Here is a 26455-nt window from a genome sequence, read left to right as displayed (position 1 = left end):
AATCTGATGGACAATTTGGAAATGGATAATTTTGATGGCTGCACAACATGATAATCACAATTAATGTCACTGAATTATGCATGTAAAGAATGTTGAAACAGCAAATATTTTGTGACATATATATTTACCACAATTAAACAGAAAAAGAAAAAAACTTTGACGGGTACGTGCGTAACAGAAAATTTTGTTTTATTTTATATTTTCCAAGCCCCTATCATGTGACAGGAGCCCTGGTGGTGCAGCGGTTAAGAGGTCAGCTGCTAAACAAAGGTTGGCAGTTTGAATTCACCATTGCTCCTTGGAAAGCCCATGGGGCGGCTCTACTGTTTCTTATAGGGTCGCTATGAGTCAGAATAGACTCGACTGCAACAGGTTTGGTTTGGTATTATATGCCAGGTATACTGCTACAAGCATTTTTCTGTTGAAATAATTAGTTCTTACATTTCATCTTGACTTATATTTAGGGAATTATTTTCCAAACTATTGCTCCCAAACTATCTATATCATACTAATTGATGAGTATATTAAACATACACTCCTAAGACCTTTTCTGGATGTAACTGACTCAACCTTGAGAAACAAGAAGCTAGAATCTGCATTTTAACAGATCACCACGTGATTCTCACAGAAAATCTAATCTCATGTTACTTTCTAGGACAACAGAGATCAAATCTCAAGGTGCTCTGCGATAGTGTTTACTCGGATCCTAGGTGTCAGAAATTATGGAGTCTATTAGCAACCATAATTTATTCAGAATAAGAAAAACAAGAGAAACTCTGCTTCAAAAAGAACATAATATGACAAAGTTAAAAAAATAAGTTTATAGAATATTTACAATATGCTAAACACTTTAATATGCATTTTATATAACGTACTCCTCAATCTTCTTATACACGTAAGTGAAATAAGTTTTATTATTCACATTTTAAAAGTGAAGAAACTGATATTAAAAAGAGTTCAAATAATATTGCCAAAGCCGAGGTGGGATTTAAACTTAGATCTGCCTTACTTCAAAGCTCAAGTTATTTTCCCTCATCCATACAATGTCTGAGTCTGGGCTCCTGAAAGAACTAGCAGAAAAAAAATCATATCGGTGTCAAGAAAATGCGACATGCATTTTAAAATATTTTGGGGAAACTGTCATGAGAGAAAGTGAATAGTGTTCTGTTTTTATTTTTCTTTTTTCATAAAAGTGGTACAAGAAAGCAAGTTTAGTTTCTAGAATATATTTTTTATAACAGAGAAGAGAAAGCCAAAAATTAAATGTTGTGTTCTTAAAGAAGAAATCGTCATTAGCAAAGTGGAACTAGATGATTATTTTTCACAGCTACTACTGGAATAATTTCTATATGTGGTTTGGGCTGGCCTTGGGAGTAGAGCTTAGAATAACATATCTGGACCCTTCTGGTTATTTGATAACTCATCACTGATAAAATAAACTGAAGATAATCAATTTCTTATTCTGGGTATATATGGAAGGGGACATCTATTAAAACGAAAGTTAAATGCTATCTTCAGAGAAGACAACTTTTAGGAATTTTACAGTAAATGGGAAAATAATTAGAAAATGTAGAGTTAGGAATATTAATAAGGCTTAAGGGCATGAAAATAATGACTTGAGTAATCTAATCTAAAGAAATATTTAAATTGAAATATGAAAACTATCCCCTGAAGGTTTATATATCTAATTTTTTTTTTTAATGGAAATTGAACTGCTTTCAGATTTGGCAACTATGTAATATTAACTGTATGTATGATTTTCTGTTAAGAAAATACAAAAGCAAACATTTCTCTGGGCCACCAGAAGAGTATAATTGTCATTCACATTTTATTAATTTGATTTTTAACTTGAATATATAAAATATGTATATCAAAATGGAACAACTATTACCAAAACAGATGTGCTCGCTTAAAAATGTCACCATGAGGGGGAAATGGTTGGGGGAAAAAAAAACAAAGGGACACATATAGGAACACATTCTTTCAATAGACAAACATTAAATTGATGGAGAGATGACTTTTTTTTCAACTTATGAAATCAGCATGCTGTTGAAAATATATCATGAGGAGTTGTAGAAGAAAGTAGATTTTGAATAAATTGACTTCACATTTTTCAGCTATCAGTATTGGTAAACCAAAGGTACTTTGATCTGTGCATGCATTGTAGACTTGCAGAAACCGGATTTAAATCAATGAAGTGGCTTAAAAGGAAGTTATTCTTTAACATTAAGTACAGAAAAAACAATGGAAAGGCCTAATCTTAAACAACCTTTACATATGTAAATGCAAATTTCAGCTTGTAACAATTCACTGTCTTTTTCCTTTTGAATTCACTCTTGCCTGTACTTAATGTTATCTAGTAATAATGATAAAACATGTTCCCAGCTCACCTTGTTTCAGCAATAATGATAATCCACTGGGTGGCGAGAAGCATATGGTAATGTTTAAGTAATTTCTAAGTAAACTGAATGCATTCTGAAACTTCACCAACTTACACAGGAGTGATATTTGCCAAAACGCTGTATTTTGTTGTATTTGTAATTATGTCTCTGTATTAGATTCTAAATCACACAAAGGAAAAACTTAGCATGCTACGGCACAGAGACAGTTCTAGAGAGAAAAACTACTTAACGACAGCCACATCTGGTGAATGAGAATTACTCTCATTTACGTAGCAGTAAGGTTTAAGATTGCAATAACATATTTATAGATACAATGCATATCCAAAGTCCATGCAAGCCAACTGAACAATTGTATCAACATGCTAAGATTTTGTGACTGAACAAAACAACCTGGATTTTTACCTCCTCTGAAGATATTTTTAGGCTAACCCAGTGTTAGAATTACCTTTTTTAAAGTAAGCCATTTATTTTAGTTCTATGAATTGCTCAGCAGCTTGGAGTCCTATGTGACATGTAATAATATTCAAAACAATGGGAATTAAATGATCCTGAAAACCACTATATATGGAGATGCTCTTACCTTAGCTCCTTCAGAAAACGTGATGCCATCCGCGGCTCTTTTCCAAGTGATTTCTGGAATAGGCTCCCCTTCTGCTTCGCAGATGAGTATGACTTGAGCATTTTCATATGTAGTCTCATTTTTAAGCTGTATTATGTGAGGCTGTACTGTAAAAAATATATACATCACTCAATCTGTATTGTACAAAAATATTATAATTCAGACTTAAAAGCCACAGTGGGCATTTAAAGTCCACTTTATATATTATGAAATTATTACCTTTGTAGATGTTACAGTGGCATGGTTTTTCTTTATAGGCATTATATAAGAGTTGCAAAGCTCAACAGATAAAACTTTAGAAAATAATGCTCATTAATTCTTATTGTTATTAATATTATTGTAAACGTAAAGTCAAGTAGCTTATAAACCTACATACAAATCATAATTCCTTCCAAAATTTTGCCAATTATTGTCACCTTATCCCTTTCAAGACCCAATTATTTTCTGCTATGGATTTTCTGTTGATACTATGTGTTTTCATTAATGGAAGCATGCTGAATCATTGAGTGTGTCTGAATTTTTGGTAGGTTGTATGGATTTTTTTTTCTTGCCCCTTCCCACAAGCCCACCCTTACTTTCCTGAGGTTCATATGTTATACCAGCAATTCTACCCCAGAGTCTCCCCATAGTTTACTGGTACATATGTGTGCCACATAAAAATTTACAAAATTTCTATTATTAGAAATATGATACATAGAATAATTAACAATTCACTGCTTAAAACTATATCCTCTGATAGATTCAGTTATATTTCCACTATATAAACATGATTTTGTGTTAAAAGCAACATAGATGTGTTCAGTGTTACTTGACAAAAGTAAATGATTATTACAGTGATGTAGCATATAATATTTTATGCATTATTATTTTCTATGTGAAATGATACAATATCAAAAAATTGTGGGTTATTTCCCTCTTTGTTCTCTCTCACTGCCATCTGGATTTAAAAAATAAAACAAACAAAAATCAAGTAACTAAAATAGTATTTCATATGAGCTTACTGAGGGTAGGATGCTTGCCTTTCATTTGTGCTTTGCAACACCTAATAATGCCTGGTATGTTGTATGCCATCCAGAAGAAACTAATTAAATTGACTAGATCTAGAAAAAATATATTGTGTTCTGGCTTATAATCTCATAATCAACTTTTGAAGACATCACTTTTGTTTTCATTTCTTTTATCCACCTAATATAATAAGGTTCAAGGCGCTAAATTTTAAATTAATTACCATCATTTTTTGACAAATCAAATCGGTGACATCACAAAACCAAAACCGAATCTCTTCTTTTCCAGTCGATTCTGACTCACAGCGACCCTCTAGGACAAAGTAGAACTGCCCTACAGGGTTTCCAAGGCTGTAAATCTTTACAGAAGCAGACATCTTTCTTCCATGGAACGTTTAGTGGGTTCCAACCGCCGACTTTTCGGTTAGCAGCCGAGCGCTTTGACCATTGCGTACCAGGGCTCCAACATCACAGACTCACAATAAAATTTAACAAAAATCTTTCCAACTTCTTAAAATTTAAATCAAGAGGGATATACTAGACAGAATATCTTAGCGAATGTGTCAGACTTTGAAGAATTAGAAACTCACTTACAATCATGTAAACTACACAACTGTTTATCTCCCCCCACAAAAGATATTCAAAATAAAGATCATTCGTCCTTTGGAATTACTTCATACACTACTGTTTCTAACTATCTGATTTATTCTTATACTACGTTACATTGAGTTAGTGCTGTTTAATTTTTATAGAGACAAACATTTTAAGTGGGGAATACTGCTGGAAAAAGTTAGGGAATTTCTATATTTTCTTTAACTATATTTACTCTTCCCCCATGTGAAACTGTCTTCTCCATGCTCTTAGCTTTTTGAGCTCTCTTCAGACAACAGCTGTATAAGAATAACAATGCTTACGCTTTCTCACCTAGAATCAAATGCATAGTGATTACTCCTCAGTTAGTTATCTATTCAATAAATCTGTTCAATGATCTAGTCAACAAAAAAGTATTCATTTGTTTCAAACTAATAATGCACTAGAGGGTACAGCATTTTAAAGTTTTTAAAACACCGTCCCTATATTACTTGCTTAACTGACTACTCACAAATAACTTAAAAGATAGATATTTTCTGTTTAAACATCACCTAAACATCATGCTTCTGAGAAACTTTCCAATATCACACTATCTAAATAGTACCCTCTTACCCAGCCCTACCTGAGATTTATTCAGTTGCACTTCTTTCCTAGAATGTTTTATTATCTAAATTTCATTTAGTTTTAAAATATTTTGTATAGCCGAGTCTCTTCTATATCACTCTGCTGGAATGTAAGCTTTTTGAAAATCTCTAATTCAGAAAATGCTTTCAATATAGTGGCTACAGAACCAATGGGCAGAGAGGGAGCTCACACAGGCATTACCATTCATCTCATGGTCTATGTAAGTGGTCCCTCTGCACTATGAATTGTAACCATTGGTCTTCCTTATTCCTACAGAGTTCTCACTGCTTTCCCGCTGCTTCGTTGTCAAGCTATTTTCATAACAACATATGCTAAAATGGAAGAAACATACTAAATGCTTGTTGTTGTTGTTAGGTGCTGTTGTGTTGGTTCCAACTCATAGCAACCCTATGTACAATAGCACGAAACGCTGCCCGGTCCTGCGCCATCCTCACAATTGTTGTTATGCTTAAGCCCACTGTTGTAGCCACTGTGTTAGTCCACCTTGTTGAGGGTCTTCCTTTATTTCGCTGACCGTCTACTTTACCAAGCATGATATCCTTCTCCGGGGACCGGTCCCTCCTGGTAACATATCCAAACAATGTGAGATGTAGTCTCGCCATCCTTCCTTCTAAGGAGCATTCTGGTTGTACTTCTTCCAAGCAGATCTGTTTGTTCTTTTGACAGTCCATGGTATGTTCAATATTCTTCGCCAACACCACGATTCAAAGGTGTCAATTCTTCTTCGGTTTTCCTTATTTAAATGCTTGTAGTAAATTTAATATTTAGTGCTATACTTACTAAAGAAAGTAGTATTATAATCACCAACCAGCATATTGTATTATTTACTGAGAACACAATGTAAGCTAAATCAATAACTACAATTTATTTCTAGTTCGTATTCTCTACAGTTATCTCAAAGAAGGCAATTATGGCTCTTGGTAAAGATGGAAGATATTCATATTGCATTTCCTTTTAAAAAATGAAAAAATTATGACATATAATTACAGATCAGTATGTCCTAATTATTAATGTACGCTTGGAGTATATGAAAAAAACATTGATCCCAACATGTGATTTAAATGTTTATGAAGATCAACCTTCATATACAGAAAAAAATATGACAATCCATGATGTGTAATTTAAAAGAATTTTCTTCCAGCCTCCATTATGTGTTAGCCAATATCTTAAAAGACTTTATATGTGTAACTTCATGTAATCTTTAAAATAATTGTATCAGGTCAATTCCATCTTAAAATATATTTTAGAGATAAGAAACCTGTGGGAAAGTCAAACAGCTTGTATAAATGGTAGACAAGGATTTGACACAGCTTTCCCTCTAGACATCAAGATTTTAAACTCTATGCCATAATACTTACCAAAAACTTGGAGGAATGCATGTTTTTCATCTTCTCCTGCCTTATTTGTGGCCCTGCAGACATAAGGGCCCCCATCACTATTGATAATGTTCCTGACAGTAAGTTCTGTATTGCTTCCTTTTAAAAGGTACTTTTCATTTTCTTCAAGGAGCTTGTCATTCCTAAAGAAGAAAAAAGAGGTTGCTCTTCATAAATCTGACTTCATAACTGATGAGATGGTAATACTCAACTTTCTGATCTATAGGCATCAATCATTTAATGTCTACTGTCATTTATAGACAAAGTTATATTTCAATCAAAGATATTTTTAGTAACCCAGGGACACCTTGGCACAGAAATACTAAAATTATACTTGAAAGTACATTTGACTTTAGAGACAAGAATAACATATGAGCTATGTAGACAGTTGAACACTAACCTTAGGCATAAAAGCACACTGGTTCCATTTGTACTTTGTTTTCAACAATAATTTTCCTTTCCTGATTTTAATGCCACATACACTTTAAATAGTGGTGAGTCAACACATAGTTATAAAACATTTATTTACTAGGTTCTGAGGGTCTTTGAAAGATATCTCTGGAAACGTCCTCCAAAAAAACTTAAAAAAAAATACAATGTAAATACAAAATCAACTTATTGTCAATAAACAAATAAGATTACGGAGCCCTGGTGGCACGGTGGTTTACAGCTTGGCTGATAACCAAAAAGTTGGCAGTTTGAACCCACCAGAAACTCCTTGGAAACCCTATAGGGCAGTTCTACTCTGTCCTATAGGGGCACTGTGAGTCAGAATCGATTCGATGGCAACACGGTTTTTGGTTTTTATATTTTTACAAGTATTATTTTCATATATTAACTTTCTCAATTTTTACAACAGCTATATAAGAATAACAATGCTTAAGCTTTCTCACCTAGAATCAAATGCATAGTGTTTACTCCTCAATTAGTTATCTATTCAATAAATCTGTCAAATAATCTATTCAACAAAAGTTATTCATGTTTCAAAATAATAATGCACTAGAGGTTATAGCATTTTATAATTTTTAAAAAAAGTTCCCTATATTACTTGCTTAACTGACTACTCACAATTAACTTAAAAGATACATATTTTCTCTCCCTACTCTCACACATGAATGAGAAAATTAAAATTTTAGTTATAATTTCCCCAACCCTCAATTCACAGATGAAGGAACTTGAGCTCCCACAGTAATATAAATTCCAGGTTTAATGAGTTACAGAGTGTTATAGATTAAATTGTGTTCACACAATTTGTGCTGGAATCCTAACTTGTGGATGTAATCCTGTTGAGAAGTAGTTTTCTCTGAGATGTTAATAAAGATGTTAATGAAGCCATACCAAGGTAGAGTGTGTCTTAAACCCAATCTTTTCTGAGTTATAAAAAGAGCAGATTAGACACATAGATAGGAACACAGGGGAGAAGACAGAGACCAGGTGAGGATCACCAAGGAACCAAGGAATGCTTCAGGCTACTGACCAGGAAGGAAGCAACATGGCCAAGATCCTGATTTGGCCTTCAGCCTCCAGAACTTGGAGAAAATAAATTTCTGTTCTTTAAAGCTTGTAGTATTTCTGTTATTGCAGTAGTAAATAACTAAGACACAGAGTATTTTCTCTTAGACTTCACGTGAAATACTGTGATATCTTCATGTGAAATGCTGTGATAAATGTTTGAAGCGTAGCAAATGAGTGAAACATGGCCACCTACCATGAAAAATCTATGGGCTTGCTGGAGGGAATAGAAGATAATATAAAAATCAAACCAAAGCCATTGCTGTTCAGTCAGTTCCAACTCAGAGCGACCCTACAGGAGAGAGTAAAACTGCCTCATCAGGTTTCCAAGGCTATAATGTTTACATCTTTTTCCCACAGAGTGGCTGGTGGGTTTGAACCACTGATCTTTCAGTTAGCAGCTGAGCACTTTAACCACTTTTCCACTAGGGCTCCCTAGAAGATAATATATACCCAATAATTAATTTTCTCATTACTTTTTATTGGTGGGGCAAAATTCACCATAGTAGGAGTGATGAGAAAGAAGGATAACTGTTGGCTGCAATACTCTGGAAAATTGCATTGGGGAAAAAAAACAAACGGTGAATCCCTCATGTGGAATCTGAAGTAACTGAGTAGATCTGGAACAGATTTACAATTATCAGTGTATAAAGATTATGTCAAATTAAAAAGTCAAAAGTCAAATTAAAAAGAAAAAAGGATAATAACTGTTTTAGTTATCTAGTGCTGCTGTAACAGAAATAACCACAAGTTGATGACTTTAACAAATAGAGATTTATTCTCTTATGGTTTAGGAGGCTAGATCTCCAAATTCAGGGCACCAGCTTCAGGGGAAATTTTTCTTTCTCTGTCAGCTCTAGGGGAAGGCCCTTGTCATCAATCTTCCCCAGGTCTAGGAGCTTCTCAGCACAGGGACCCCAGGTCCAAAGGACATGCTTCGCTCCTGGTTCTTCTTGCTTGGTAGCAATGAGGTCCCTCTCTTTTCTGCATGCTTCCCTCTTTTATATCTCAAAAGACACTGATTCAAGATACAACCTAATCCTACAGATTGTGTCCTACCTCATTAACATAACTGTCTCTAATTCTCCCTCATTAAAATCAGAGAGGTTAGGATTTACAACATTTACGATAATAACATCAGATCTCAACATGGAAGACAACCACACAATACTGGGGAATCATAGCCTAGCCAAGTTGACACACACTTCTGAGGGACACAATTCAATCCATAACAATGACCAAAATAATAGTTCTTAATACTCCTTTACCAGCAAACCTGATAGATAGAATGCACTCTTATAGTTACTTTCATTCATTCAAACGCAATGGCAAATTCTAAAAAGACCCCTACGAGATTCTGATAGACTCTCATGAACCCATTCTTTTCAACTCAAATCACTTCTCTAAGTGCCCCTTTTCCAGACATAAGGAAATAAGGGTCAAGGTTAGGGATTAGCGCAAATGATAAAGAAGGGATGAGAATTCTACTCTGGTCCTGATGGAGTAACAGAGATCATATTTACTGGCATGGATTGAATTGTGTCCCCCAAAAATATGTGTATCAATTTGGTTAGGCCATGATTCCCAGTATTGTGTGATTGTCCACCATTTTGTCATCTGATGTGGTTTTCTGTGATTTTCCTATGTGTTGTAAACCCAATCACTGTGATGTTAACGAGATGGATTAGTGGCAGTTATGCTGATGAGATCTACAAGACTAGATTGTGTCTTAAGCCAATCTCTTTTAAGATATAAAAGACAGAAGCAAGCAGAGAGACAGGGGAACCTCATACGACCAAGAAACAAGAGCATCCTTTGGACCCGGGGTCCCTGCACTGAGAAACTCCTCGACTAGGAGAAGATTGACGACAAGGACCTTCCTCCATAGCTGACAGAGAAAGAAAGCCTTCCCCTTGAGCTGATGCCCTGAATTTGGATTTGTAGCCGATCAGACTGTGAGGGAATAAATTTCTCTTTATTAAAGCCATCCTCTTGTGATATTTCTGTTAGAGCAGCACTAGATGACTAAGACATTTAACTTTCCACTTTAAACAACTAAAACACCGAACACACATACGAAACAACAATTATCAAACACTGGTTAACAGGTACTGCATGAGAGTGACCCCTGAGAATTGCCAAGCTTACTCTCTAAAGAAAGCTTCCAGATTGAACTTTAGGAAGGGAGAACCCAAACACAGTCAGACAGTGATTCTGGGTTTCACAGACAGAGTTCAGAGCTGAGGAGTCCAAAGTAGTTGAAATTCTCTGGGGGCCATAGTCTCAGGGGTTCCTCCAGTCTCTGTCAGACCAGTAGACTGGTCTTTTCTGTGCATTTTATTTTTGTTCTACATTTTTCTCTTGCTCTGTTCAAGACCCTCTACTGTGATCCAGGTCAGAGCAGCCAGTGGTGGTAGTGGGCACCAGCCAGTTCTTCTGGGTTCAGGCTGGTGAAGGCTGTGATTCATGTGGTCCATTAGTCCTTTGGACTAATTGTTTCCTTGTGTCTTTGGTTTTTCTTCATTTTCCTTTGCTCCTGATGGAATGAGACCAATAGATGTATCTTAGATCCCGGAGTACAGTTTTTCATAGTATTCTGTTATAATCCTTTTTTTACGTCATTTGGTTCTATTGTAATGTCACTCATCTAATTTCTTATTTGGGTTATGTGCATCTTCTCCTTTTTCTTCTTTGTCAATTTGGCCAGTAGTTTGTCGATTTTATTGATCCTTTCAAACAACTAGCTTCTAGTCTTGTTGATTTTTTTGATTGTTTTTCTGTTTTTTGCTTTATTTCTGCTTTAATCTTTATGTCCTTTCTTCCGGCATCTGTGGGCTTCTTTAGCTGCTCTTTTTCTATTTGTTCAAGTTGTATGATTAAGGTATTGATTTCAGCCCTTTCTTCTTTTTTGATGTACATGTTTATTGTTATAAATTGATTTCTGAGCACTGCTTTTACTGTGTCCCAGGGGTTTTGGTGTGTTGTGTTTTCATGCTCATCTGTTTCTAGGAATTTTTTAAATTTCATTTTAGATTTCTTCTATTACTCAGTGGTTTTTAAGCATGGCGTTGTTCAGTTTCCAAGTATCTGATTATTTTTCTTGTTCTTCCTGTTACTGATTTCTAATTTCATAGTGTTGTAATCTGAGAAGATGCTTTGTAATCTTTCAATATTTTTGAATGTGTGGCCTAGAGACAGTATTTTAGAGAATGATCCATGTGTACCAAAGAAGAATGTGTACTGTGTTGCTCTTCGGTCGAGTGCTTTGTAAATGTCTATGAGGTCAAGTTGGCTGATTGCGTTATTTGGATCTTCTGTATCTTTGCTGAGTTTCTTTCTAGTTGTTCTGTCCATCATCAAATGTGGTGCATTAAAGGCTCCTACTATTATTGTAAAACTGTCTATTTCCCTTTTCATTTCTGTTAAGGTTTGTGTTACGTATTTCGGTGCTTTCTCATTGGGTACGTAAATATTTACTCTGGTTATGCCCTCCTGATGTCCTCTAGGGTGATTGGCAGATAGAGGGTGGGGAGATGGCAGATGTAGCTGGGTGGGGTGAAAAGGGGAGGCTCATACTGTGTTCCTGGCCATCAGGGCTACAGGAATGTGGGGGTTCACAGTGTTATTCACTAGGAGGGTAGGAGGAGGGGGAACGTGCTCCTCTGATCACCGAGCAAGAGTACCTGAGGACTTCCCACTGGATGCGGCCGGCACTTGGGAGCTGGCCCCTAGCGAGTGTGCGGTGGGGAGAAGTCCGGTCAGGTGGGGGCCCTCTTGCTGACATTCTATGGATCTATTACTCCTTGTGTGTCACTATTTTGAATGGTTAGGGACTGCCACAGTTGATTACCCTTGTCTCCAGTTCTTGGTTCCCTCCCTACTCTGCGGAGCCCAGAACCCTGGTGCCCGTTCCCTCCCTCCTGTACTCTCGCTCGCTAGAACCAGCCCATGTCCTGCTCACCTCTTTCCACTCCAGGTATGACTGCACAATTTTTCTGTCTCCTGTTGGAAGTTTCATGAAGTTGCCTTCCTGTGTTTCTCTCCCAGGATGACTGCTGGCTTTGTCTTAAGATGGTCATACTGTGCCAGGCTAGCTGACAGGTTCTTCCCCTCTGTATTCCTCCTCGTTCACTTTTTCTGATCTGTTTCTTCTTTCACTTTGTGTTCAATCTAATTCTTCATCCTTTCATTTGATGTTCATGGTTTCAGGATTATCATCTATATCTGTTTCACTTGCTTTCTTGGGTCTTTGCCGTAGAGGAACTGGCTGATGCGTCTGATCGATCCACCATCTTGGCTCCTCTGCTCACACTAGGAGGTTTTTCAAGTTTAGAAGTGATTCTAAAATATCTATAGCTAACGTTTGTGTAGTAAACCGCACTAATAACCAATAAATATTTACAAGATTGTTCACTCTTGAACATTTATTGCCTGATATTTTAATAGTTTGAGCCACAACCTAAATATAAGGCATATTTTGATAGCCATTTGATTTTAATTGAAGTTGAATAATATTTAACAATTCTAAAAACAATATAGTTAAAAGTGAACTGCCAACTAATATATTTTAAAAAGAGAATTTATTCATTTCATAAGGTAAAATTTTTAAACTACATTAAACTCATATGAATTTAAGTTTACATAATTAGCCTTTTTTCTGGGATAATATGACACATAAATAATGATTGTGAGGATGGTGCAGGACTGGGCAGTGTTTCATTCCACTGTACACAGGGTCACTATGAGTCAGAACCAACTCGATGGCAGCTAACCACAATGACAACACTGTATTCTATCATATGTGGTACTGTACACAGAGAGCAGTGATGTCATCTATACCAGGACTTCTACCTCAAGCTACTCTATAGTAATAATAAGAAAATGGTTTAATCAGTTACAGGGCTCCTGGGCCTTATTTGGGTCTGAAACATGTTCTGGTAGACAGAACAACCAAAGCTATGAAGGCAGCCTTTAGCTCAGAAATTTAGGGTGAAATCATGTGTTGACCTCTTTAGCGACTTAATCTAACCTGCATAACTGAAAACAAGAGTATCATATTTCTAGTGAAATTCAAAAAGAATGCTTTGTTTCTTGCCAAAATTGTAAGATCCCAGAATATTATTCCATAAATCTTAGTATGGACACAAGCCAGAGAGACGTGTGTTGATAACCTACCTGTACCAGCTAATGGTGGGTTCTGGAGAGCCAGAGGCCCTGCAGGATAAAGTCATCTCTTCACCTCTCTCTGCTGTGGCATTAAAGGATTTCTGAGGCATTGTGATTGCTGGTGGCACTAAAGGAAAAAGGAAGACAGAGTTAATTGAGATGTAAAACATTTTCATCATCATCATTGGGGCTTTTTTCCCACAGATCATTTTATGCTGAGCTTTAAAACTTGATAGTTAGTTTCTTCACTTATATCAATGGACTGATTTGGTTTCAAGTAAAATGACTCTAAGAACGTTGATCTGCCTTTTAAGGTACAATAATTACCTAATTCACGGTAAAGCTATTTTACAATGTTGTTTTAAAAAATATATGAAACATTAAACATTTTAGAAAGTATATATACTTTTATGAAATATTTCTCACAAAAAGACAGACAAAACCACCTTGGCTTACATCAATTCTGAGATCTACTTTGAACATAAATGGATTTCCTATTTGCGTTCTCCTCGTACATGTAATTCTACAAGCAATCATTCACTGTTTCAAGACAGGGCTTTCAAATTAGGTGTCAAATCATAATGTTCTTTCTTATTAACTACCCTTAATTTCTTCAAACAACTATAGAACATTTTATGAAGAGAAACTGCTTAAGCCATAGAGTATGAAAATAGATTTTCATGAACAATTCAATTTTAAAATTAAGCTTTCCCAATTTCTAACTAATTACATTGCAAAAACTGTATATGCTGCACATTTTGGACATGTTGAACTACTACTAAAACATACCCTTTGCAGTTAATAAATCAATAACATCCTTAACAGAAGTTACATTTCAAAGTAAAGCATACACTTTGATTTAATACATAGTTTCATGATTTCAAATGGAATATTACAAAACAATATTCCTAAAATTAATTATATTAATAGATTTGTGTTTACATGACCTAGACAACATGACCAGACAGGGATTTAGAAGTGTGATTATAATAAAATATCTCTACAATAGCATTCAAGTCAGCATTGATGCTGCATTATGCCCATTGATGGTGGGGATACAAACTGATATGTACCTTAGTAATTAAACACAATAAATCAAGTAACTCCTTTATGAATTTAGATTTACTGGGCATGCTATGACATGCTGTCTCTAAAACAACATAATAATTACTAGTATTACAATAGCATGGATACCTTTTTCCAAAGATCAACTCTGCATTCTAAGCAAATTGTCATTTGACTTTCTGTATCCTGTTTTCTTTATCTTGTAATTATGAAAAAGAACATTTTAAACAAATGCATTTGGTTTTGCTTTTTCTTAATTTTTAATGTGGCAGCAGGAACACTATTACTATATTTTATTACAAGAATTAAGATTTTTAACCCATTAGAGAATTATGATGAAAATGAACTCTTTGATAGAAATTCTCTCTATCGTTAAAAAAAAAAAAGTAAATAGAAACACTTCCAAATCAAGAACTATATGCTCCAGTTCTAGTCCTGCTAATGCTATTAACAAAAGCAGGTTATTTACTCTTTTTTATTATTTTCTTTTCTACAAACAATCTGCACTACATGATCTCAGAGGTTGACCTAAATCTTCACGTGTATGTTTTATTAAATGTTGACTCTGCTAATTAAATATGTCTTACTTACAGTGTAGGTTAGCAGAACAACACTAATACTGTATATTTATATAGTACTTTTAAAGACTAATTCCAGAACTCTCCTGAAGATATTCATTGGGTACCCAATTTACCCTACTACCTGAAACAACGAAAATTATTAGACACACTATACGAAACAACAGCTTTCAAAACATTATAAATCAGTCAACACAAGAAGTCAACGGTGACCTTTGATATATGTGAAAAAAACTAGGTCAGTCCTATTGCAGAGTCCAACTGGAGTTTGGAGGTCTCCCTAAAGTGAGAAGGCAGAGCTGGTAGTCTGGGGAAGTAAAGGTGGCTAGAGTTCACTGGGCAGAGTGTTGGACAGAAAAGAGCTTCAGAGTAAAGACTTCCTTAGACAGGCCTTGGGTACCTTTGTGATCTACAGATGGGTACTGATGAGTGCATACATAAGAGGAAGCTAATTAAGGCCAGGTAAATAACTACCCTAAAACATAAGAAGGAATAATATTCGAAGCTCTCAAAGAGCAAGAAATAGTTCTTATTCCCACTAGTTACAGTGAAAGGCCTCATAACTCATGAGACAACAGGTGGAAAATTCAGAAATGTTTTACTAAGGAGTTGGGTAAAATATGCCCTAGACTTAATGCTGTTCTAATCCTACCTAACGAAGTTTAAATGTAAGAGTCAAAAGAATTATACTGTTTCCAAGTAATTTATCTGTATTACAGGACAAAGACCTAAAATATGTAAAATAATAAAAGAATAGTCAGTAAAAAAAAAAGATAAAATTTACAACATGTGGCATCCAATCTAAAATTATTAGTCAGACAAAGAAACAGGAAATATGAGCCATAATGAGAATAAAATACTATTTACTGAAACTGACCCACAAATAACACAGACAAAAACATTAAAACAGTTATTATAACGTCATTCCATACATTCAAGAAGCTATAAGAAAGATTTGATAATGTTAATTAGAGATAGAGAAGATATTTAGAAAATCAAGTTTATGCAAATTAAAACTACAATGTCTGATGTAAAAAGCACCCCAGCTAAGGTTAACAGTAGATCAAACACTGAAGAAGAAAAGATTAGTCAATTTGAACATAAGACAACAGAGGCTATCCAAGAAGTAATGCAGGGAAAGAAAAAAAAAAAAACTGAAAGAAAATGAACGGAACTTTTAAGTGTTGTGGGGAAATTCAGGTGGCCTAATACATGTGAAATTGAAGTCCTCAAATGATTATGAGACAGAAAACAATATCTGACCTAATAGCTGCAAATTTTCCAAATTTGGTAAAAAGTATTAAACCATATTTACAAGAGGGTTAACAAAATCCAAGTACAAGAATAATGAGGACAACTACACCTAGGCATGCCATATCCAAATCGCCAAAATAAATGATAAAAAGAAAATCGTCAGGCAGACAGTGAAATTGACATAGGAGAGCACATTATATGTACAGAGTAACAAAACGCAGGCCAAGTATAACGGCTCAGAAATTTGAGAGCACTGAAAGAAAGAACAAAAACAAAAACAAAACAAAACCAACAAATCTTGACAATTTAGAATTCTATACCTGGTAAAAATTTATTTAAAATACAAAGGTGAAATAAAGACTTTCTCAGACACACAACGGGTGAAACGAATCATTGCCAGAAGATGTGCACTAAAAGAAATGTTAATGGAAATATTTCAGGTATATGGAAACTGATACCAGATGAAAACCTGGAGATATACAAAGTAAAGAAGAGCATCAAAAATGATAACTATACTAGTTTTTTTTGTTATTATTGAAGTTACATTAAGGGCTAATCGACAGTTTAAAGCTATATATATATAACCATTATATGGAATAACGGGCTCCCAAAGATGTCAATGCCTCAATGCCTAAATCCCTGGCACTTACAGATATGTTATGTGTCATTTTAATTAAGGCAATGGACCTTAAAATGGGGAGATTATCCTAGATTATCCAAGTGGTCCAAATGAGCTCTTAAAAGCAGAGAACTTAACTCAGCTAGAAGAGGAGGAAGCCAGAGATATGCCAAGTATGAGAAGGTTTAGATGCACTGACGCTGGCACTGATACATAGGGGCTTATGTGCAAAGACAAGAGAGTGGCCTTTCAAAGCTAAGAGTGGCCCCCAGATAAGATCTAGCAAGGAAATATGGGGGACTCAGGCTTATAGCTAGCAAGGGGCTGAATTCTGCAAACAAACCTTAATGATATAAGAAGAGATTCTGCCTCAAAGCCCCCAGAAAGAACACAGCCCTGGTGACACCTTGATTTTGGCCTTGTGGTACCCTGAGCCCAGGTGCTCAGATATCTGACCTACATAAAGTGTAAAATAATAAATATGTGTTTATTAACTAGAAAAATTTGCAGTAATTTGTTACTTCGGAAATAGAAAATAAAGAATATTAACTAGGATAAATAAGATCACTTCCTAATGATAAAAGAGTCAATTTATCAAGAAGACATAACAATTCTCCACTTTCATGCACATAATAACAGAGCTTCAAAATACATGAAGTAAAAACTGATAGAACTACAAGGAAAAATAGACAAATCCATAATTTTACTTGGAAATTTAAACAGTTCTCTCTTAATAAATGAAAAAGCATGTAGACAGAAAGTTTCAAAGAATAGAGAAGACTTAAATAACATTATCATTGCTATTATGTGTCAATAGCAGGGTAAAACCCAAAACCAAACACACTGTTGCTGAGTCAATTCCGACTCATAGTGGCCCTAGAGGACAGAGTAGAACTGCCCCATAGGGTTTCCAAGGAGTGCTAGTATATTCGAACTGCCAACCTTTTGGTTAGCAGCTGAGCACTTAACTACTGTGCCACCAGCAGTACATAATAGGGAATTCTCTACTACTAAATGCATAGGTTAGAAGAGAAGAAAGTTTTCATACTAGTGTCCTCATGTTTAACCTTAGAAAATAGAAAAAGAAGATCAAACATAAAAGAAACTAACACAAAACGTAAAATAATCAGACTGGAAATCAGTAAAATAGAAAAAGAAACACAAATAGAAAATCAATTAAACCAAAAGCTGCTTCTCTGAGAGATCAGTATAACTGATAGATTTCTAGTCAGACTGATTAGGAGAAAGAAAATGAAGTGAGAGAGATAGAGAGAACAAATTACTAATACCTGGAATGAGAAAATCAATATGACCACAGGTTCTAAATATATTAATAGGATAACAAGGGGGTATAGTTACCAGGAAAGTTGACAATTTAGATGAAATAGACAAATTCCTTGAAGATACAAACTTTTAAATTCCACTTAAAAAAGAAATAGATAACCTGAATAGCACTTCACTTATTAAAAGATTAAAACAGTAGTTAAAAATCTTCCCACAAAGAAAACTACAGACCCAGATGGTTGTGCTTACTGATAAATTCTACCAAATATTTAATTTAAAAAAATTGAAATTAAGCACAAATGTTCCCAGTTACAAACAAAAACAAAAAACAGGAGGAAACTCTTTCCAACTCATTTGATGAGACCAACAGTACTCTGATACCCAAATCAGATATTTTGTAATACGAAGTCATTACTACAACAAAAAAAAAAAATTAGACCATAAACCTTAAGAAAATAAATCATAAATTCTTCTGAATTTAGCAAACTGAATCAAACAATATGTAAAAGAATAACATATCATGGCCAAGTGGGATTTATCCTAGTAATACACACTGGTTTAACAATCTGAAATTGAACAATGCAATTCACCTTATCAAGAGAAAAAAACATAAACAAAACTCTAACAGACAAAAAAAACACACATACAACATTATCTCAATATATTCAAAAAAGAAGCATTTTGCAAAATTCAAAATCTATTCTTCATAAAGCATCTTAGCAATCTAAGAAAAGGGCAATTTATCAACCTGATAAAGAACTTCTTTGAAAAGCCTACAGCAAGCAATACATTTAATGGTGAAACAATGAATATTTTCCCAAAAACTTTAAGAACAAAGACAGGATGGAAACTCACATCACTTTTATTCAATATTATTTTGGATGTTCTAGCCACTGAAATAAGGTAAGGAAGATAGACATCTAGAATGGAAAGGAAGGAATAAAACTATTTATTCATAGATGACATAATCATGATCACTGATACTGAAAATCCTATGGTTTCTACAAAATAAGGTATTATAATTTAAGTGAATTTAGTAATGTTTCAGGGTATAAAATGAATAATAAAGAGACAATGTTATAACAATAGCATCAAAACAAGTGAAATATTTGATAACTCTGACAAATTATATACACAAAATCTTCAGAATACTACTGAGATAAATTAAAGAAAACCTAACTAACTGGAATATTCTGTGTTCATGGATCATAAGACTTAATAGTTTCAAGAAGACAATTCTTCCAAAGTAATGTATAGATTCAACACTCCTTCAGCATATTTGGCTGGCAGAAGAATCAGCTAACTTGAAGATAGGACAATTGAAAATACTGAGTATTAGGATAAAATGATAATAATAAAAGAATAAATAAAAGTGAAATGAGTCTAAGGAACCCATAGGACACAACCAACCAGACCAATATACACACACTAAGGGAATCTCAGAGGAGGAAGAGAGAGAGAAAGGGGCAGAAAGAATACGTGAAGAAAAAATGGCTGATAATTTCCTAAATTTGAGGAAAGACATAAATCTATACTTCCAAGAAATTCAAGAAACTCCAAGTAGGCTAAATTCAAAAAGAGCCACAATGACACACACTATATTCACACTGTAGAGAAAGAGAGAATCTTAAAAGCAGCAAGAGAGAAGCAACTCATTAATACAATTAAGAGATGATTTGTCATCAGTAATCAAGGAGCTAGAAGGCAGTAAGGACATATTTACAGTGCTGAAAAGAAAAAAAAAACAACTGTGAACCAATTATTTTATATCTGACAAAACTTTCCTTCAAAAATAAGGGAGCAATCAAGACACTCCGAGATAAACAAAAACTGAGGGAGTTCATTACAATTAGACTGCCCTACAAGATACACTAAAGGTAGTCCTGCAGGTTAAAATGAAAGGCTACTTAGCAGTAACTTGAAGTCATATGAAGAGTAAAGATCTCCAGTTAAGGTACTTGCATCGGCAAATATAAATGACAGTATTAAATTTTTTTAAGTTTGTAACTCTATTTTTTTATTTCCTGCATTATTAAAGAGACAAATGCATAAAAATAATTATAAATCTATGTTATTTGGCATATTATATATAAGAATGTGATTAGTTACCAAAAAGTAAAGGAAGGAGGATGAAGCTTTATAAGAAGACGGTTTTCATATGTTATTGAAGTTAGACTGGTATCAATTCAAACTAGACTGTTATAAATTTAGGCTGTCAAACGTAACCCCATGGTAACCACAAAGGAAATATCTAAAAAATATGCAGAAAAGGAAATGAGAAGAGAATAAAAATTGTTCATTATTTAAAAAACAAAAAAACAAAACAAAACAAAAAACTAAACACAAAAGAAAGCAGCAATGGAGGAAATAGTGGACAAAAAAATATAAGACAAACATAAAACAAATAGCAAAATGGCAGAAGTAAGTCTCTCCTTATCAGCTCTTACTTTGAATATACATGGATCAAACTCTTTAATGAAAAGGCAGAGACTGTCATAAAAGAAGGACACATAAAAAAGGAACTAAACAAACAAAAAATCATGATCCGATTATATGATGTATACAGGAGACTCCCAAAAGACACATGGGTTGAAAGTGATAGAATGGAAAACGATATCTCCTTCAAATAGTATCCAAAACAGAGATGGGTAGTTATATTAATACAAGACAAGATAAACATTAATTCAGAAACTGTTACAGAAGACAACCAAAACCAAACTCGTTGCTGTCAAGTTGATTCCGACTCATAGCAAACCTATAGGACAGAGTAGAACTTCCCCACAGAGTTTCCAAGGCGTGGCTGGTGGATTAGAACTGCCAACCTTCTGGCTAGCAGCCAAGCTCTTAACCACTGTGCCACCAGGTCTCCAATAAGAGACAAAGGAGGATATAATATATTGATACAAGGGTCAATTCACTAACAAAATATAAAAACTATAAACATTTGTGAACCAAACAACAGAATCTCAAAATATACGAAATGGCTTTGACAGAATTGAAAGCTGAAATGAGTCTACGATAATAGTTGGAGATTTCAATGCACTGCTTTTAATAATGAACGGAACATCTGACAGAAGATCAGTAAGAAGATAGAGGACTTGAACAACACTATAAACCAAATAAACCCAACAGACGTATACACAACACTCTCTTATAAACCAGCAGAATTTCTAGTCTTCTCAAGTTCACATGGGACATTCTCCAAGACACAACATATGTTAGGCCCCAAAATAAATTTCATAAATTTTAAAATACTGAAATCATAAAAAAAAGTATCTTTTTAGACAGAAAGGAATAAAGATAGAAATCCACAATAGAAAGAAAACAGAAAAATTGATAAATTTGTGGAAATTAATCAAGATAAACAACAAATTAATCAAAGAATAAATCTCAAGGGAAATTAGAAAATACATAGACACAAATGAAAAGGGAAAGCTAACAACCCAAAATTTATGGGATGCATTGAAGGCAGTGCTGGAAAAGAAATGAATAGCTGAAATGCCTACATTAAGGATATGAGAGATCTCAAATGAATAATCTAACTTTATACAGTGAGGAACTAGAATTTGAAGAGCAAATTAAACCCAAAGGTAGCAGAAGGAATGACATAGTAATAAAGTTAGAGTGAAGATAAATAAAACAGATAATATAAAGAAAATAGAATCGATAAAACCAGTAGCTGGTTCTTTCAACACATCAACACAATTGACTTACCTTTGGCTAGCCTGGAGCCCTAGTGGCACAGTGGTTAAGAGCTCAGCTGCTAAGCAAAAAGTCAGCAGTTCGAATACACCAGCTCCTCCTTGGAAACACTATGGGGCAGTTCTACTCTGTCCATAGGGTCGCCATGAGTCAGAATCGACTCAACGGCAATGGGTTTGTTTTTTTTTGTTGTTTGTTTGTTTTTGTTTTTTAGCTAGACTGACAAAGAAAGAAAAAAAGGGACACATGCCAATAACTAAAATCATAAAAGATAGTGGAGACACTGTTACCAGCCTTATTAAGAAAACTTGTAAACTAACAAATTAGATAACATGAAATAGACACATTCCTAGCAACACATAAATTAGTGAACAAAGACTTGAAAATAAATACAAAATTTCATCACACATATAATAAGTAAAAATATTCAATTAGTAATTAAAACCTCCCAACAACTAAAAGGGCAAGGACCACACAGCTTTATTGGTGAAATCTATCCAACATTTAAAGAAGAAATTATACCAATCCCTATCAAACTCTTCTAAAAAACAGAAGAAGAGGCAATACTCCTACCTTATTCTAGGAGGCCAACATTACCCCGATACCAAGAAAGATAAAGAAATTACTAGAAAAGGAAATTATAGACCAGTATTCCTTATATAGGGTCACTATGAGTCAGAATCAACTCAACGACAACAGGTTTGGTTTTTTGGTTTTGTAATCCTCATAAATACAGATGCAAAAATTCTCAACAAAATATTAGCAAACTAAATCTAACAGAATACATAAAAGGGTTGTACATCTTGACCAAATGGGATTTATGCTGCAAATACAAGGGTAGAGTAACATAAGAAAATTAGTCAGTGAAACGCACTACATTAAAAGAACAAAGAGAAAAGAACAAACACATGGTCATCTTAATTGACACAGAAAAGGCTTTTGAAAAAATCCAACACTTTTTTTTTAATCCAGAAAACTACAGATAGAAAGAAACTTCTATTTATGAAAAACCCATAGCTAACATGACACTCAATGATGAAAGACAGAACACTTTCCCACTAAGAATAAGAAAAATTAAAAGGTGCCTACTCTCACCACTGCTATGCAACATTGTACTGGAAGCTTCAGCCAGAAAAATTAGAAAAGAAAAATAAATAAAAGGTATACAAATTAAAAAGGAAGAAGTAAAATTATGTCTATTTCCAGGCGGCATGATCCTATATTTAAAAAAAAAAAAAAAATCCTCAAAAAAGCTCCTATAGCTAATAAACAAACTCAGCAAAATTGCAGGGTACAAAATCAACATGCAAAAATCAGTTTTGTTTCTATATACCAGCATGAACAATCAGAAAAGAAAATTAAGAAGTCAATTCTACTCACAATACAATAAAAAATATATATGCGTGTGTGTGTGTGTATATATATGTATATAAATAAATCTAGCCAGGGAGGCGAAAGACTTGCATACTGAAAACTACAAAACACTGTTAAAAGAAATTAAAGAAGAAATAAACAACTGGAAAGATATTCCATGGTCATGGATTGTAAGACTTAATATTGCTAAGGTATCGATACTATCCAAAGCAATCTACAGATTCCACATCCAAAAAACCCATCGCCGTTGAATCAATTCCAACTCATAATGACCCTATCAGACAGAGTAGAACCGCCTCACAGGGTCTCCAAGGTGGTAAATCTATAGAATTAATACGTCTCCAGTGGAGAAGCTGGTGGGTTCAAACTGCTGCTCTTTAAGTTAGCAGCTGAGCACTTAACGGCTACACTTCAACAACATTTTTTGCTGAAACAAAGAGCTGATCCTCAAATTCATGTAGAATTACAAGGGATGCCAAACAGTCAAAACAATCTTAAAAAAGAACAAAGTTGGAGCACTCACACTTCCCAACTTCAAAACTTACTACAAAGCTACAGTTATAAAAGCAGTATACATATAGACAAATGGAATAGTATTGAGTGTCCAGAAATAAGCCCATACATCTATAGCCAATTGATTTTTGAAAGGGTGGCAAGTACATTGAATAGGAAAAGAATAATCTCTCCAACAAATGGTACTGGAGTGTAATAGTTAAGGCTGTGTGTCAACTTGGCCGGGCCATGATTCTCAGTGGTTTTGTAGTTAGGATGTAGTTTGGCAGCTATGTAATGATGTAATCACATCTATAATGAGATCTGATCTAACGTAATCACTTCCATGATGAGATCTGTTATAAGCAGCGAATCAGTTGAAAGAGAGATTCCTTGGGGGTGTGGCTTGCATCTGATATATATGGACTTTCTGGCAAAGCTCACTGGCTCTTGCTTGCTCTGGATCCTGCATCTGACATCCAGTTCTTGGTACCTGAGCTAGCAGCTTACCTGCTGATCTTGGGATTTGTCAGCCTCCAGAGTCTGTGAGCCAGCAGCTTGCTGTCTTACCCGCCTATCTTGGGATTAGTTGCCCTCCATAGCCTGTGATCCAGAGGCCTCCCATCTGACCTGCCAATTTTGGGTTAATCAGCCCTGCAGCTACATGAGTCAGGAGAATCTTCCAGCATGACCCACAGACTTGGGACTTTCTAGCGTCTACAACCCCACATGCCATTTCCTTAATATAAATCTATTTCTCTCTCTACACACACACACACACACACACACACACACACACTTCACTGGCTTTGCTTCTCTAGAGAACCCAGCCTAAGACATGGGGCAAATTGATTTCCACATACAAAATAAATAAAATTTGACCTCTACCTCACACCATATACAAAAACTAACTCAAAGTTGATAATGACCTAAATATAAAAGTTAAAAATCATAAAACACTTAGAAGAAAACAGGTTAAATCTTCATGGTCTTGTGTTTGGCAATGGATGTTTAGACATTACACCGAAAGCATGAGAAAAAAAAAGAAAAAAAAGATAATTTGGGCTTCAACAAGTTTAAAGACATTTGTGCATCAAAGAACATTTTCAAAGAAGTGAAAAGAGAACCTACGTACTGGGAGAAAATATTGCAAATGAAATATCTAGTAGGATTTAGTATCCAGAATACATATAATATTCCAATAATTGAACAACAAAAGTATAAACAACCTAGTTAATAACTGGGTAAAGGACTTGAACAGACATTTCTCCAGAGAAGATATACAAATTGTCTGTACGCACATGAAATGATGCTTAGAATCATTAGTCATTAGGGAAATGCATTTCTAAACCACAATGAGATACTATTTCACACCTGCAAGGATTATCATAATAAAAAGGAATAAAAAAAGAAAGGAAGGAAGAAAGGGACGAAGGAAAGAAGGGAGGAAGAGAGCGAAGGAGGGAGGAAAGAAGGAAGGAAAATATCAAGTGTTGACAAGGATGTGGAGAAACTGGAGCCATCATACATTGCTGATGGGAATGCAAAATGGTGCAGCAACCATGGAAAATAATTTGACAGTTCCTTAAAAAGTTAACCAGAGAATTACTGTATGACCAGCAATTCTGCTCCCACATATGGCCAACAGAAGTGAAAACAGGGACTCAAATCAATATGTACACACCAATGTTCATTGCAGCATTATTCATAATAGCTACAATGTGGAAGCAACTCAACATATGAATAGATAAACAATATGTGTTACATACTGTCTTAGTTATCTAGTGCTGCTATAACAGAAACAAGTAGATGGCTTTAAAAAATAGTCTTTTTTTTCCATAGTTCAGGAGGCTAGAAGTCCGAATTCAGGGCTCTTGCTCTGGGGGAAGGCTTTCTGTCTCTTTCGGCTCTGGGGGAAGGTCCATGCTCGTTGGTTCCCTGCTGATCTTCTTGTGGTGTGGCATGTATCTTCCCCCCTCTCTGCTTGCTTGCTTCTCTGAACCTAATCTGCTCAGTTTATATCTCACAGTAGATTGATTTAAAACACACCCTACAGCAATACTGCCTCATTAACATAACAAAGAAAACTTACTCCCAAATAGGATTATAAACACAGGTATAAGGTTAGAATTTACAACCCCTATTTTTGAGAAACACAATTCTATCCATAACACATACATATATGGAATATTATTAAGCCACAAAAATGAATGAAGTTAAGATATATATTACAAAAACAACGGACCTTGAAAACATGCTAAGTGAAATAAGCAGACATAAAAGGACACATTGATTCCACTAATAGGAAATATCTAGAACAGGCAAATTCAGAGACATAAGGTAGATTAGATGTTACTAGGGGTTGGAGTTAAGCTGGAATGTGGGGTTATTAATTAGCAGTATAGAGTTTCTGTTTAGGGTGATGAAAATATTTTGTAAATAATGGTGATGGCTGCATAACATTGTAAATGTAATTAATACCATTGAATTGTATACTTAAAAATGATTAAAATGGCAACTTTTATGTTATTTTATATATATATGATTAATGTTATACATACAATTAATGTGATATTAATATATATAACCTGTTGCCATCGAGTCTATTCCAACTCATAGCAACTCTACAGGACAGAGGAGAACTGCCCCATAGGGTTTCCAAGGAGCGGTTGGTGTATTCGAACTGCCAATCTTTTGGTTAGCAGCAGTAACTTGCTGTAGCTGTTGACCACTATATATAGATTTTTTTATTAATTACATACAATATGTATA

At 34.7% G+C, this 26455-nt stretch overlaps 1 protein-coding gene across 1 annotated transcript in view; it reads right to left on the bottom strand.

Annotated features, from left to right (window-relative positions):
• NCAM2 (neural cell adhesion molecule 2) overlaps positions 1-26455 on the bottom strand; it is a 289809-nt gene that overhangs the window by 187618 nt on the left and 75736 nt on the right. The window contains exons 6-8 of the mRNA XM_004371382.1: positions 13325-13442; positions 6620-6780; positions 2983-3128 (exon numbers count right to left, since the gene is read on the bottom strand). Of these exons, the coding sequence (XP_004371439.1) occupies positions 2983-3128; positions 6620-6780; positions 13325-13442 (425 nt within the window). The remainder of the gene's footprint in view (positions 1-2982; positions 3129-6619; positions 6781-13324; positions 13443-26455) is intronic.

The sequence above is a fragment of the Trichechus manatus genome, unplaced genomic scaffold (genome assembly GCF_000243295.1).
Source record: "Trichechus manatus latirostris isolate Lorelei unplaced genomic scaffold, TriManLat1.0 scaffold00012, whole genome shotgun sequence".
Taxonomy (NCBI): domain Eukaryota; kingdom Metazoa; phylum Chordata; class Mammalia; order Sirenia; family Trichechidae; genus Trichechus; species Trichechus manatus.
The sequence above is the reverse complement of the archived record's forward strand: the minus strand, read 5'-3'. Positions and strand labels throughout refer to the sequence as shown.